The sequence below is a fragment of the Callionymus lyra genome, chromosome 5, assembly GCF_982586985.1.
Source record: "Callionymus lyra chromosome 5, fCalLyr1.hap1.1, whole genome shotgun sequence".
Lineage (NCBI taxonomy): Eukaryota > Metazoa > Chordata > Actinopteri > Syngnathiformes > Callionymidae > Callionymus > Callionymus lyra.
The window spans coordinates 30,634,306-30,650,475 of NC_141822.1; the positions used below are offsets into that span (position 1 = coordinate 30,634,306).

Consider the following 16,170-nt stretch of genomic DNA (forward strand, 5'->3'; position numbering starts at 1 on the left):
ACCTCTTGATTATGATACGAGTTAACGCGGTTTTACTGGATATGAGGAAAACCTCCGTATTTTGAACATTATTCTATAAAATTCGAAACAATATATAATTTTTGTTGCAAAATTCAGACAAACACAAATTAAAAGAATGATGTTTTTTAATGCCTTACTGTTTACACGTGCTGTAAAAGTTACATACAGTGTGTTTTATCAAGATTTTTAAAAAAAGTAATTCAATATTACAATTTGGGATTTTAAAACGAGTAAAAAAAGATCAACCTCCTTCATCCGTGCAGACAAACCCGGTTCGATGAAAGATGAAAAGAAAGAGGGCGACCATTAGCTTCCCTTTTTACTGCTTCAACGATTTAATGTATTTAACACACACACTCGGGGACACGCGCCGCGATCAGGAAACTCCAAAGTCATCCAGTTTTCTCTAATCATTACAATTAGCAGGAATTATCAGCGGACTCTGACAGACGCTGCTTGTAGCTTCTCTCTTACTTCCAGCCGCGCTAATCAGCGGCTCTCATTACAAACGCTGATTAAACTGCTAATTAGCAGCAGCGGCCCTGTCGGCGCGGACGCGCGTGCGCTCAATATCAATTAAGAAGAGCAGCGTCTGCGCGCCTCGTGGAGCTTCCAGCGCCTGATAGTTACACTTATTAGTTTGGAAAACTCGGAAAATACCAATAATCAACGGCTGAGAGGAGGGTTTTCCCACGACGCTCGGTCACGTGACCTCCGGACGAGGCGCGGATTCCTCTCAACACATTGACAAACGTGCGCGTGAACATTTCTCTACACGTCTGTTCTCACACACGTCAATTGTGTTTAAGCTCGTATGTCCGACGCTTCATTGTCACATTTATTTAATTTATAATCAAAGAATAATTTAAAATATTCATACATCTAATATTTATATAATATAAATGTTATTACGCTTTTGTTTTAAAACTGTTTTGTAAAATATACATCATTTTACGTAAGAAAAAAATTTGATTTGTTATATATTAGCACAATTTATATTTACTGAATATTTAAAGTGCAATATGTAAATTGTTTTATTGAATTGTTTTTACCCATTATGAGAAAATGTTACAATATTTGAAACAATACTTAATTATGTAGGTTTTTTATTTTCAAATATTAAATATGTCATTCTTAAAATCACGGTATTGTTATTGCTATATTATTATTATAATTATTATTATTATTATTAAGTTTCACAAAACATTATTTAAAAAAAAAGTTAATTTGTAGGTAATCAGTGTAAAAATTGAATTAAACACGTGAAACATTTAAAAAGTACATTTAAAAATACAACATAAAAGCCCCTCACGTCGTCTGTGTTTAATTCTCTTAAATCTAAGCTTCTTAACAGACGCATGCAGGTGCATGAAGACACTTAGATCGTTGGGATTGTTTTCACATCAGATATTGATTTACGTGATCCGTGATATGAAACTTATTTCATAGTCATTTACAAGGTTTTAAAAATAATAAATCAACCTCTGCAGTAGCTGTGATGCTTATTCACTCATTATGGTGACGCGTGCATTGACTCAGAGTGATTCAGTGAAAAGTACCATAGTAAACATAGTGTTGTGCTTTGTTGAGTATTCTGATGTAGTCTGATGTCTGTAGTAATGCGAGTTTAAATCACAGCAAAAGCTGTTACGAAATCTCTTTTTTGGTAAGATTAAAATATAATATACATTGTATTGATTTGAATATTTAGTTGCACATATTAATAACAGTATAACAACATTTCTGTTGACTTTATATAGCAATATTAATAATTATTTAGAGAAGTATTGGGATTATTAGTTGTGTTAGAGTATATAATAATAATCATGTTGTCATATGGCATGTATGTGTTTACCTCAAAATAAAGAAGAAAGGAACAAGAAATGAATAAATTGAAAGAACAACCACAAATTTGTCTTTATAATGTCATGACATGCTTTTCTTTATTTCCTCTGACTTTTTGCTTGGTTACCATTTTATTTTATACAATGTTCATCTTTGAAAATTACTTTGCACACCTGTTTCTTAAAAGTTGTTGCATTAGTAGAAGTAGTTACAGTTATTTTAATCAGATTAGGAGTCACACTTTAACATCAACTGTGCAGATTAGATGTATGAAGTTTGAAGAATAACTGGGTGTGATGTAATTTGATGAGAATACTCACCTAAGATTATCTTTATTGTTTATTATTGTTATTCAATGTCCTTATATTAAATAACCATTGATACTTTTACCCTTGCTCCTCCAGTAGAAGCATGTTAAGGAGGTTAAGCGTTTTTTGTAGGAATGTTTTCATGTTCATTTAAAATGTCCAACTTGAACCATTGCAGACTGACAATGTATCTTAGTTGCCCCGGGAACACATTGGAGGCAGTTGTAAGTAAGTAAGTAATTTTTATTTGTATAGAGCTTGTGGACAGAGCTGTACAGAGAAACTGTACAGATTCAAGTAATTTTTATACACTCTTAAAGATGCTAGTTTATTTCCCTAACCCGTTTGCTGGGTTGCTGTGGATTTTGACCTGATTGGGTTATTTCTACCCAAGGTTGGGTCAACTAATTTAACCCAGCATAATGGGTTGAGGGATGTAGCCTTGTGTGCTGGTGTGTGTTGCCAATTTTTGCAACTGAACATTAAAAAATAAAAATATTCAAGAATACAGACAGTTAGATAAAACCCAAACAGTAAACAAAAATATTTAAAATTACACACCAGAAAACTTCTGGAGGAGGAAGGAGAGGCTCTGCACTGGCTCAGTCACTCCACCATTTTGCTCTTCCTCTGTTTGCTGGTGGTTAGCTATGGTCATTACAGTTAAAACATGACAGCATGTGTTATAATTTACCGTTTGTGTGTTAGTTTACATTATAATTCTTATAAAAGTCACAATATTAACAACTTGAAATCTGTTTGGTAAGGGTTGACCATTAGCATACATGCAGCTAGTGTTAGCATACACAAAACTATCATTAGCATACATACAGTTAGCATTGGCATAAACACAGCTAGCATTAGCATACACACAGTTAGCGTTAGCATACACAAAACTATCATTAGCATACACACAGTTAGCATTAGCATACACACAGTTAGCGTTAGCATACACAAAACTATCATTAGCATACACACAGTTAGCATTGGAATACACACAGCTAGTGTTAGCTGTTGTTTTAGGCATTGATCCACAACAAATAAGACTCTAATATATGACGAAGGGTCAAAGATTAAAGTGAGTGAAGTTTACATGATGACTAACAGTGCAGTGTGCATTATCAATATAATAATGTCTTTGGTCAGAAAATGTGTTTCAGTATCAGGTAAAATGGCATCTTTGTTTTGGCACACTTTTTGTCATGTAAGTAAGTAAGAATGGTTATTTGTAAAGTGCCTTTCCAGACCAGGGTCACAAAGCCCTTTAACAATCAAAAACATTGTTAAAATATATACTTTAAAAGGCCAAGACAACATAAAACAAACACAGGAGAAGCTCAAGTATTCCCAAGACTTTGTGATTAAAAACTGGGACAGGTTTACAGCAGCCATCACTTAGGTTTGTTAGTTCATGCAGTCTGTTGTTTAGGAATGGAATGTTCATTTTTCTGAATGTTCTTATTTTAAAGATGCAGGACTGTTTAAATGGTTAAGATATTATCTATATATAGATTTTGTTAAAAAAGGGAAATTTCCACAGTTCTATTAATTATATCCTTACAGATACAAATTAATGTTTGCAAACTGTTGACATTGTTTAGGAATTAATAAAAACTTTTTTAACCAAAGTTGTTGTTTTTTCAAACCAAATATATACTGATAACCTTTCTGGGTAGTTATAACTCTTTGTTGTACCCAATGAGTGAATTTCTGGGTCAAAATTTTGACCCAGAACGTTGGGTAAAAAGAACCCAGCATTGGCTTGTTTTTTTGCCCCACAGACCAGTTAAATCTTTTAAGGAACAGCATTTAAGGTGTGGCAGAAAAAAATAGCCTTACTAGTAAGAAAATGAACTTCAAGTGCATATAGGTGCTGCAGAATGGCTGCCTTGGTGCTTGGTTCGGTTTTTCTATTGCTAATTTTGTGTGTTATCTTATTTTATTATTTTATTCTGTTCTGTCACCAGCAAAAAAAATCCTATGTTGAGTTCACAACACTGGCAATACAAGTTTTTGATTCTGATAAATATTTATCCCACCAAAATTCGGGAATCAGAGGGACCCCAGGACTAGTTCTCATCAACATTATTGTCCAAATAGAGTTCATATTTTAAATATAATAATAGTAATAACAGCAGTTAATTTCTTAAAGGCGGTCACAGAGAAAGGTGACGTTGGCAAAGCAATTGAATTTGATATTAGATCTAAGAAAATGTGACCAATGGGGAGGAGGTAAATGGTGAAGAGAGTAACACTGAGGAAAGAACCAAGTGGAACACCGGTGGAACTGGGAGATGGCAGCAAGCTAAATGTTTGCAGCTGCTGTTCGGCTGAGAAGAAGAAGATTGGATAAGAGTCTGGAGTGCACTGACATCTAAAGGTTGTTAGTGAGTTTGAGCAGAGATGTTTTCGTGATGGGGATGGAAGCCTGACTGGAACTGTTCGTAGAGGTTATTGCTTTTGCTATTGTTTTTGGTCCACCGGGTCACCTGACAGTGAGAAAACACAAGGGTAAAGTAAACATGAAAGAAACCAACTAGTGTTACTTCAGATAAAATCTTTCATCTCCTTAATACAAAACAGTTTTAGACAGTAACAATCAGTACAACAGAAATTATTTACTACTAATTACTTACTGCAGACCTCTGTTCCATTGCTATTACTAAAGTTATAATTCTATAACTTTCACTTTGGCTCAAGTAGTATTTTCCACCACAATAAGTTTTTATAAGTAGAAGAATGTCGATATTTTATGGAGCTAGAATTGTTTCCTTATTATTCAATATATAATAAAGTGATTATTTGGGGATTCAATATTTAACACACAACTTCAAACAAAAAAATGTTTTTGATTTTTTTTTATTATTTTTTTTTTTTATTAAAATATTTTTATTTTTTTATTGAAAACAGTTTTTTGATTGAAGTTAGTTTTAATTGAATAATATAGAAACACATCTACCTATGTACTTTTGTAATAGGACTTCACGTATTAAAAAGGATAAATCGTTTTGTATTTTACTATATTGTTCACTGGTGAGCTTTATACTATACCTCGGGATTGCAAATAATTTGAGAATGGACTTTCATCATAAAGACATACTTTACCCTGGTTTAAATGATTTCGTTCTGTTTCAATCCATCGTTCAGGCGGAGCCGACGCTCCTAATCGACGATTCTGGGATCGACTCTTCCTCCTGCCGTCCACCTGCTAACACCCGCTCATCTACAGTAGCCGGCGACTAGGCAGCGTCAGAGACTTTAAATCATCCAAAACAACGATGGCAGATCCAAGAATACGTCAAATTAAGATCAAAACCGGTGTCGTTAAAAGGTGAGTTCGCATTTTCTTCGTGGCCAAGAGAACACAAATAAGCCACACACGCTATAGTGACATGCTAGTTAGCTTAGCCGAGCTAAAGCAGCTGTGCTGCGTAGGGGAGCTCCTCTCCAGGCATGAGATTGACTTCACTCCGAGGCGTGGCTGAGGCCTACGAGCAGTAACTCAACCATGTTGAGGTTTCGCATAATTTCTGGCTTGAGAACATGTATATGGAGTGTTAGACTATTTACGATGGCACCCGACGACACAATTTAGTTTGTGTTGTTTATTGTTTAGCACTTTCCCTCGATAGCATGTATCCCATCCTGAGTTAGCTGCTGCAGTGTCATCCTGTGGACGCGTTTCTTTACTCCAGTTATCAGCAGATTGATGATGAGTATGTTTCTTTTTTATTTTACTGTGAATTTAGTAACAAACACTAGCTTATGTGCCTCGTTTTTCTAATATTTTACAAGCTCACTTGATGTAAATACATGAGGAATAAGAATGTAGTTATTAAATAAAAGCAGTAAAAAACTGTCAACAGAAACTGTGTTAAAGTCCTAAAGATTAATATTGACTAAAACTCATGGCTTATCATTTTAAACAACAAACGGAAACATTTGTGAACATATGAAACTCAACATGTATCCTAAAATGAACGGATTAAGTCACTAAAAACAGTTGTGATTATGCGTCATATTCTAAATGCTTAACTTTTCTCTAAACCTTTATCATAAACCACTCTTCGGTCATAACACAGACCAGATTAGACTGGTTGTTATGGATGTTCAGTGTTCTGCTCAGAGAACATTGTTTTCAGTTGAGAAGTTTAATCCAGTATTGTAGGCAGTACATAATGGTGTAGTAAAGGTAAGAGTATCTATACGTTTCTGTAATGAATCAAATAAGGACTCAACATCAGATCTACCTTGTATTTACGTCGCAATTGTCATTAGTCATCAAATAAGGATAATATTACAAATAAACAGGTTATATAAACATTATTGATAATCAATTACACTTAAACATATCAAACTACACCAACAACTCCAACCCTAACTGATCACCGTGTATAGAGACGTAATCTATGTAACTGCAGTGGAAGTGAACTCAAGTGGTTTCTACAGCCGTCAAAACATACATGGATAACAACAACAGCTGATGTAGACAACGACACGCACAATATCAAATTAACTTAAAACCGTCAACGGCGCTTATGTTATTTACGTACTTGGACAGTCTGCAGCAATTGAATCCTCAACAGGATCTCTTCGTCGTACTGCATTTAATTTAAGACACTTGTGCCTGGCCTAACATAAAAGCATTATTTAAAGCCTTAATACACTTAATGTACATTCAAGTCGGAACGTTTTGTTTGTGTCTCAACCTGCTAGTCTTTTACAGTCTCGTTCAACAGTAGTCCCACATGTTCTCTTTTTAAATGTTTGTGCATCACAGACATGCTGCCATGATATGCAAGTTCTACTTGATCATTTTATTTGATACGTCTAAGGTGAATTTTCCCAAACATTAGGATTTTTTTATGAGAGTTGCTGCTGCAACGCTTGGTGGAGACACTATTGCGCATGTGCAACTCTTAACAGAGATTGTAGCGATTATTTTGACATTTAATCATCTATATTTTTTTCAATTCAACGACTAACCGATAGCTTAAATTTCATCAGAAGCTTAATGGACTCGGGTGGGTTTCTTTCATAGTTGTAACACTACTGCACTCTCTTCTCCCTCATGTTGATAAAATGCTTCCACACGCCGTAGGTTGTTGCTCGCCATTGTACTCTTTTATGTTGTGATAACCAACAAACGTAATTCAGGCAGACTCTGATGGCTGTGTAAGGGCATCAAGTGCAACCTGGAAGATGAACAAGTGGAATGTTCAGCTGCAATTTTGAGTGAAAAATAAAACTTGACAACGACCTGAAATTTTTTCGCCAATGCTTTTTATAGTCGACGTCAATAAATAACCGTGGCAGCCCTGTTCCACAATACAATTTGAGTTTGACTATTTTCATTATAGGGTTTTCAACTGCAACATTAGAGTGGTAATGAGAGAAATGGTAGGAAAATAAAAAGACTGTCTTGGTACAAGGCCTTATTAGTGTTGGCGTTGGAGATAAAAGTGAGATTCATGTACATGAAAAGAAAACGTTTGACTGAGTTAGATGATTTAAGTGAGGAAACCTTTTATAGCAAGAAATAAATGCCAGGCTCAGGTGTTGAGATTTAACATGCAATTTTAAAACAGTGTTATAAAATGTGCTTTATACAGCCAGACTGACTTTGGATTTGTGGCCCTTTTTTTCTGACTTCTCAAACTCATCCTCTCTATCAGGAGTGTTGGCATTTACCCAGAGCTATATTTGTTTGCTCTGGAATAGAAAATGTGTGACATATTTAGGTGCGGTGATATAATGAGATCCACGCAGAAGAGTGTGCGATGATCTGTGTATCTCTGTTCGATCAGCCGCACCTCTAATTCCCGCCTGTCAATGCTGTTTCTGTAATGTACTATCGATTGTGTTGCGCTGTGGGTCAGATTACTAACGGACTCCCCCGAGCTGGTAATGATGGAGTCTGGAGTTCCCAGAGAGGAGAATGTCAATGTGAAGAAAAACAATAGCGGCTGCTTTGAAGAGGACTAAAGGGTGATCTGAGTCTGTGTTAAACGTCTGATGTAAATGGTGTGTGTCAAAGCCATAAGCCTTTAAACGTACAGTAGTTTTAAACTAGATTTCTGGGGAAATGCTGGCATCGAAATTAAATCTTCCATTACTCTTAAGTATGTAAAGAAAAACTGTATGACGAAAAAAGCATGACATCTTTGATATAAATGAGTTATTTTCATTCAGATGGTTCTCATCATCATAATCACCGTTATCATCTCCATAATCAAAATGTAGTCCATTCGATGATGTGAACGATAATTGACTTTGTCCGTTATTAGAAGAAGACAATACTAAATTCATATAACTTCAAAGTGTAGCCAATGGTATGCTACTATTGATATCTAGCGTGAAACAGTGAAATTATACGGTGTTATGATCCATTTTCTCAGTTTTTAACCTGGTCATGACTTGTTTAATGGTCGTACATAGTGAAAAAATGTCCCTAACAATCTAAAATTATGACCACAAATTATTTTTTTATTGAATGTATTGCTCTAGGTTTAAAACATAAATGTTAGACTTTGATTTATGTATTCATAAGAACAATGGTGCAGTATAGTTTTTTTCTTACTTCCAATGGTTGGATACAGTTTTTGTTATAACTAATTCTCGACAGTCTTGATGTAAAGCATATAGGTTATATAATTTTAATGATTCTTTTCATCGATTGAATCAGGATGAATTTGTAACAAAAGGTCTTAATTCAAGTGTTCACCTTGAACTCTGATTTGAACGGCTATATGTAGTTTCCAATTTTCAAAGGAAAAGGTTTCCTTAAACTGCTTCTTCAAGTTATCATAGCTAATCTGCTCTGCTCGTCTTTGCAGCTTAAGCAGTAGATATTTGAGGTTAAACGTACATCGTGTCTCCTGATAATGTCACCTTCCCTCTCGCTCCCTCCTCCTCCTCCCCCGCTCCTCCCCCTCCATCTTTAAATGTATTGAGGAATCCTGCCCATGCTTAGCTCGGCCTGTTCTGAGTAGCTTTCGCGCATTCCAGTCAGTGCCTTCCTGCCCTAGCGAGGCGGATGCCCTTAATAAAATGACAACAGTAATTTGCCTTTGTCATTCCGGGCTCGGTGCAGACTACACAGCGGCTCAAAAATACAGTGCCGAAGCAGGCGGCCGAATGTGCGTGTGTGTCGACTGGCTCTAATTCCTTTTTTTCTATTTTCCAGAGAGCTGCCTTTTCCATTAAGCCTGAGGTGGCAGGTCTATTTAAAAGCAGGCGCGACCCCACCCCTCATTCACCGCGCTCCAAGTCTGGGAGAAATAAGAAATTAACATCGGGACAGGAAGGGGAGGAATGGACATTTTGTTATTAGACTGTCCTTCAGTTTTATTTAAATGACTACTGCTCCCTCTACTCTGTCTTAGCCTCCTTCTTTGCCACCCAAAACAGGTGACATCACTCATTCGGCTCCAGAATGAGAGGCGGCCGGCGCGTCTGCATATGCTGCTGCTTAAAAGCGCCTCAGAAGAATGAGCGGTAATTGATGTAAAAGATGACGGAGTGTCGTTGACTCGACGAGGAGCGCCCGAACACAGAGGGACGGGTCTCCGCTCTGATTAATGAAGGATCTCTCACTTACGCTCACGCAGCCCATTTTATGAAAAATGAAATTTGTGTTGTCACGCCAACGAGCTGGAGCCGGCGGAAAAAGACTATTAGCCGGAAATCATCATCAATGGCCATATTTTCAAACTCCATTATGCCAATCAAGTAAGAATCTGTTTAGTAGATTTACCTTCATTTACGGCGTAATTGATAAATAATCAAAATGTATCTACTTGCTCCGACCCATTTTCACTTACAATCAAGGAAAAGAGGACCATTTGCCACCTGACTTGGTCCGAATTAGGTTCTAAATTGATGATCAATTAATCTCTAAATGGGAGTGTTTGTGTGTGTTTGTGTGTGCTTTTGCGTGTATGTGAGGCAGTTAAAGACAAAAATAACCAATAACTAGAAGGTTCTCTCTTCTTTGGTGTTTTTTCCAAATACTGACATAAGTAAATTCAAGAATAAATTGCCATCATTGTTCACATACAGTACTTTGAAAATATTTCGATCCCTGTTGATTTGGAGATGATCTTGTGTCAACATCATTGGCAATAATATGCCCATTATATGTCAAATTTAGGGGTTACAAGCAAATCTTTACAAATAAATCTTTTTGAAGCATGGTGAAATCAATAGTTCATCACTTCTTTAAAGAAATAGTTGATCTTTCACAGTGTTTACCATTCTATGATGGCAGAATACCAGATAAGGATGACGTGGTGGTTTGTAGCACAGTGTATTGAAGAAGAAGACAGAGGAAACACATGAATTTGACTCTGAAAATTTGGTCTTCTGAAAAATGATATACTGGACAAATTGCCTTCTGTATCTATTGAAATGTGTCGGTGAAACTGAGGTCAGATTTTGTCTTCAGGTGTATCTGAAGCTTCTTTTAAGGATAATTTGTGTCAAGATTAACTCTGGGCAGCCCTTCTTTTGTCTATCTCATGGACAGTCCAGACACATTCAAACCATGGTTTGGATGCTAATGTTACGTTGGGACTGAATCTTCACTTATTTAAATCAAGAATTGACTTCACAGTCCTGTGCTAAACACGAACCTCTGTTTATTAGTTTGGATAGAGGGAGTTGGTCTTGCTTGTGGGTTTTAGAGCAGCCCTGCAGCAGTAAGCAGGACTGATGTGCCAACTACTTGTATTTGAGGTGTGTATCTTTCGGTCTCGTGGGAGATGATCTCGCTGCGTCCCCCTGTAGTCAGTGAAATGTTGACAGGAATGAGGATTGATGGCCTCGTCGGTAAGCGATGACCACAGCAGCCCGCCTTTCTCTCACTCGGGCCGATATTATCTGTCTGTGAGAGGAGTACATGTTTGATGGCACAGCCTCGAGTCCTCCACTCTGAGCCTCGTCTTCCTCCTCTTGTCCACCCGCAGGCTAGCCAAGGAGGAGACCATGTACATATCTGAAGCCAAGCAGCTGGAGGAGAGAGTGGAGCGACTCAAGGCAGAAGGAGAAGACGAATACGTCATCAGAAAGCAGGTACGATGATCCACTGCTTTAAATATTCATGACTCGTGTTCAGCCAGATTTGACTCGAGTAAAGACTCCAGGTATTCCTTGAAGTAGTAGTTGCCCATTTCCTTTGCCATTTCGGCAAAAGAGAAAAGAAAATTATTTCGTTCATCACTTTCTTATTTCATATTTTCTTGGTTGAAAAAAATTACTGTTAGGGAATAACAAAGATGTATGGTTCTATTGTATAAAGGGGCTATTTTCTGGCGAATTAATAAAAAAAAAGAAAGAAAAAAGACATTCTGATATCTCCATTTTTACCTATTATTTAATTATTTTTATTATTATTATTGACAGCATACACTTTTACAGATTACATTTTGATTTATTAAAAACTGTCTGTGCATAAAACAGTGTTTTACTTTAAAATGGTGAGCTACAAACCGAGGTAGCCCATAAAATATGAAATGAACTTCTTTCTTAAAAAGTAATTCATCAGATGAGTGGCCATTTATGAAAATAACCAGCAACTTAGATAAAACATTCTACAAAAAATAGAATGTATTTTAAGTCATTTCAAGTGCAGCAGCAGGTTTATTTTTTTTAATATGTTGGTCATTAACAAGTCAAAACATCAGGTTTTCCAATGTTGTATAAGGTTTTTTCAATTTATTGCTAAGCAGAGCTAAAAGCAAATTGCTGGCTCGTTTTTGCACCTGATAGCTTTTGCTTAATAGCTAGCTAGGCTAAGCTGGCATTCTAAGGAGGTCTTGAATATGGAACGAGTATTCTTGTCTTGATTTATTTGTTGGCCATGATTTATTTCCAACTTACATACACAGGTAAATAACATGGTAAATTATTGCCATTTTAATTTCTGTGTTATAGTTCCACATTGACCTGCTAGCTTTGGCTAATCCAGGTGACTGTTGGCAAGTGTTGTGCAAGAAATAAGCACCATAGTTTACTGCAACAGTTCCAGTTTTTACTTGTGCTGCCCAGCACTGTCAACTACAGAATTATTTTTTTCTTTTCACAACAAATAAAACGGTTGATCTACTAAATTTTAAACTTTAAGAACATTATGTGTGTTACCTTCCTGCTAATTTATCCAGCCTGTCTTCAATACTGACAGAGGTTACCACACATTTGCCTCAACAATCTGGCTCTTTTGAAAAGAACATTTTGAAACCGTGGCCTGTACGCTTGTGGGAGAATATAATTGACACGATGATTTAGGGACTTCTGTCCTCCAGTCCTCTTTAGTTGACCATGTCCAGTCTGACAATCAAACGACCAAACCTAAAGATCTTAGAGATCAGAGTCACCAGCCAATGTAATTTCTCTCTGGTCTGGAGCGAGAAGTGGGTTATTTCTCCACGATTTCAGACGCGTCGCGTTCATGTAATGAGGTCAGTCCACATTGATAATGAGGAATTAGCTTTTGAGAGTAGAATCATTAATGATTTACGTAATTTGCCCGTTGCTGATGTAATTATATCACGTTACTATAGAGCAGTCCGATAATTACTGACACATGCTGGTGATTTAGTGTCGCCCACAGTTCACTGGCCTGTTTCCTCTTCCAATCTCCCTCCTTGACTCTTGCTTCCCTTCATCCAGACTTTCAGTGGGTCTGGTAGGTCCTTCGCTGCCAGTACTACATAAGCGCTGCGTTGAAAGGTGCTCAATAAATAAAAGTGACCATTGTCAGGCTAATGGCTTTCCTTGTACCAACTAAGAACTATGGTCTCTGTCTTAAGGGATGATTATTTTCATCTCGGCCTCTTCGTGAGCTGTGAACCTCACCAGTGACCGGCCATTGAGATCATTTTTCAAAGTTCAAGCATCAATGTCCTGTTTCTGTGACATGATGCAACTGTTGGGGTTTAAATATGATTATATTATAATTGAATAGGACCAAGCTGAGTAAATAAAGAAGCAATATTATATCATGACAGTAAATCCTTAACCTGAGAGCAGCATACCAGAGAAGCGACTGCAAGATCATTCACATTTTTGGAAGTGGAGTCATCATTTTAGCTCATGTTTGCGGGCGACATTAAAATTCAGTGTGTGTTGTGTTTGTTCATCTACCCGGGCTGAGCGGCGGCTTGGCTGGAGTTAAACAGGGAGATTGGGAGGCCAGATGGATTATGGTTGGAGATGATAGGTCTGAGCCGGGATGGATTAGAGGTTTTTATTTTAATGGAATCAATACCCTGTAAGTGTCATCTTTATCCAGCACTGATGGGATCATTCCACAGAGTGGGAGGGCACCGTGACTTTTCTCCTCCTCGTCACCCATCAGCTTCAGACGACTTGCTTTTCTCGGTGGCAGGTGTGGATCTGTCAACATGTTTCTGACTCGCCAGCTCTGCAGAAGGAGCATCTGTCAGGAGCGAGTGTGTCCAACCACCTTTCTCTGCTCTTCAGGGGCTCACTGGGGCGACACCACCTCATGCGTAGCTGTGAAACTTTACTTCAGATGCAGTAGCACATCTTTATGCCAGATCACACGTCCTCGGCTCTCGTGTGCTTCCAGGTTTCTGCTCTCTGTCTGATCGATGAAAACATTTGTCATGCCACAAGCTTCAAACGCACCAAAACAAGGGAAGCTGTCTTCTCTGCTAGCATGGCTGTTACGTTGATACATTCCTGTACAGTTGCCCTCGAAGTGTCGACATGTCATTGTGGAAAGTTGCACTTTTGCTCAATGTTTTACTCTGGAAACATCAGAAAAAAACTCTTCAATTATTTGTGACATTTATTTACATTAATGACCCAATTTAGATTTTGAGCATTTCAAAAGTCTTATGGAAACTCGGTTTACATTAGCATGTAGCAAAACTTAACATCGTTGCTGTGTTTGCACAAAATAAAAGGTCTAAGTGAGCTTGTTTCATTTGTAATTTCTGTAAAGTTCTATCTATCTTTATATTCTCTCATATATTCTCTGGTAATGCATTTTTAGTTTAAAACATGCCGTTTATAAAGTGAAAATAAAGTCACTAGTGTTAGCCGGTTAACAAAGTCCAAGGTTCTTAATGGATAGTTATTGTTGTAACAAATCCTTCATTTTTATTTATAACCCTTTCTTCCATTTCTTACAGATTGAGGTTATGCGAGAGTCCCAGATGATGATCCCAGACTGCCGCAGGCGTCTAACTGATGCTCATGCAGAGCTGCAGCAGTTGCTCGTAAGTAAAGAACCTACAGTCGCTTACTTGAATGATGACAGCCGAGTGAAGCGTTTTTAACGCATCTATCTCTGCACTTACTTTCTAAATTGTACTTTCACCATCAACTTTGCTTTAAAACGTTAGAAGTGCAAACAGTCCAATTCCCCATTGAGTTACAATAACTAGTTTATATGTATGCATTGAATGGGTTTAGGGTTTTGGTGCATTTTGTATTAGTATTGCATTTGTTGCAATTTGGTAAAATTGATAAATGACATTTGTGTTCCTCACGGTGGTGTTCTCTCAGAAACCATAAAATAAGAATCTTTGTAGGAATTATGTTCATGACTTCATGATTCTCCAGTTAATGGTGCTATAGTTAGTGTTCATTTAGTAGCTCAACACAAGCACAAGAGAAACATGTCTGTGGAAACACTAGTTGTGTGTGATTTTATTTTCTAACTCCACCTGTGACGACCAGACCCGTGTGTGTAATGTTCACAGATGCAGGTGCATGTGTGTGTCGGGGTCGTCTCAATTAATGAGCGGCAACATTCAGGCAGCTGCCACGGTGACTCACGCCACAGCTTCATGGTGGAGGAAGCTAACCCAGAATTAGCGTCATCACTCATCCACACAGCAGCACGTTCTCACTTCTCTTATCCCCGTGTTGTCACAGCACATGAACTTACACACACACACACACCTTTCTACATCACACACTCAAGCAGTCATTAGTCACAGTCATTATAATGCACTTCATATTAGTTACGATATTCTGAATGATTTAACTCTCTCACTCCAGTATTTCTCCTCTTTTATGTACACACTTCATTGAGCTCATTAAAATCTCATTGAAATGTCCTTTTTCTACATCTCCTCTCAACCTGCAGCTCACTGTGAAATGATAGCTTCTTCTATTGAAGCACCTCTTAAGTGTCTTCTATCGCATCATTACTACGCAGATCATGTTAACAGATGTTTGTTTGGCATTTTGGGCAGTTTTGAGTAGAGTTTTACAAAAGAGCTCAGGCCTGTGAAGCCTGTGAAAAGGTTAGCAGCAGCTCTAGGTGCATCAGCATCATTAAGCTAATCGTTCATTCATACCTGTTCATATGAAACCTATCAAACCCAGCTACCTAATGGATCCTGTGAGGGATCTGATGGACCAGAGGAGTCTGAGTCCTTCTTTTCATACTTCCACATTACATCCTTACACCCCACACAGAACAATTCTGACTGTGATCCACATATTTTGACTCTCCACTGACTTAAGACCAACCAATCAAGTACTAATAGTGCAACAGGTGATGCCAAGTAGTGATTGTTGTGGACTCACAAATATACTTTAGCTTGTTTAGTCATTTCTCTCTTCAGGATGCTGACCAAGATCGTACGATCTGACCCAAGATGTTTCTAATGAGTTTGTGTGTTGACAGGAGTCGGAAGAGGATGTGGCTGAAACTGAGGAGTACAAAGAAGCAAGAAAAATGTTGGACTCTGTGAAGCTGGAAGCTTGAAGTTTCTCTGTGAGATCCACTTGTGATCATTCCCATCATCAAGGCTAACACTTGTCACTGCTGTAGCTGTCGTCCATTTCATCATTTGTTTTTTCTATTTTGTTCAAGTCAACACTTTTCTTTAACTCTGAAAATACAGAATCAAGTTTCTTCTGGTGTTCATTATTGAAAAATTAATCACGCTGAAGAAACTGATTATTTCATGATTTGCTTGTTATGAACTGAAAGAAATTAAACATCGTCACTGTG

The 16,170-nt window shown here is 37.5% G+C and overlaps 1 protein-coding gene across 1 annotated transcript; it reads left to right on the plus strand.

The window, feature by feature from the left end:
- The first annotated feature begins 2,066 nt into the window (after positions 1-2,066).
- On the plus strand, positions 2,067-16,170 carry tbca (tubulin cofactor a). Its single transcript, XM_087792640.1, has 5 exons — positions 2,067-2,406; positions 5,322-5,505; positions 11,141-11,246; positions 14,333-14,419; positions 15,841-16,170. Exons 2-5 carry the CDS (start codon positions 5,453-5,455, stop codon positions 15,919-15,921), a joined length of 327 nt encoding a protein of 108 aa, XP_087648766.1. The 5' UTR covers positions 2,067-2,406; positions 5,322-5,452; the 3' UTR covers positions 15,922-16,170.

Coding starts and splice junctions, on each gene's coding strand:
- tbca (XM_087792640.1), top strand. CDS start 5,453: ATGGCAGATCCAAGAATACGTCAAATTAAGATCAAAACCGGTGTCGTT. Junction 5,506..11,140: donor AAAACCGGTGTCGTTAAAAG/GTGAGTTCGCAT, acceptor GTCCACCCGCAG/GCTAGCCAAGGAGGAGACCA. Junction 14,420..15,840: donor CAGAGCTGCAGCAGTTGCTC/GTAAGTAAAGAA, acceptor GTGTGTTGACAG/GAGTCGGAAGAGGATGTGGC.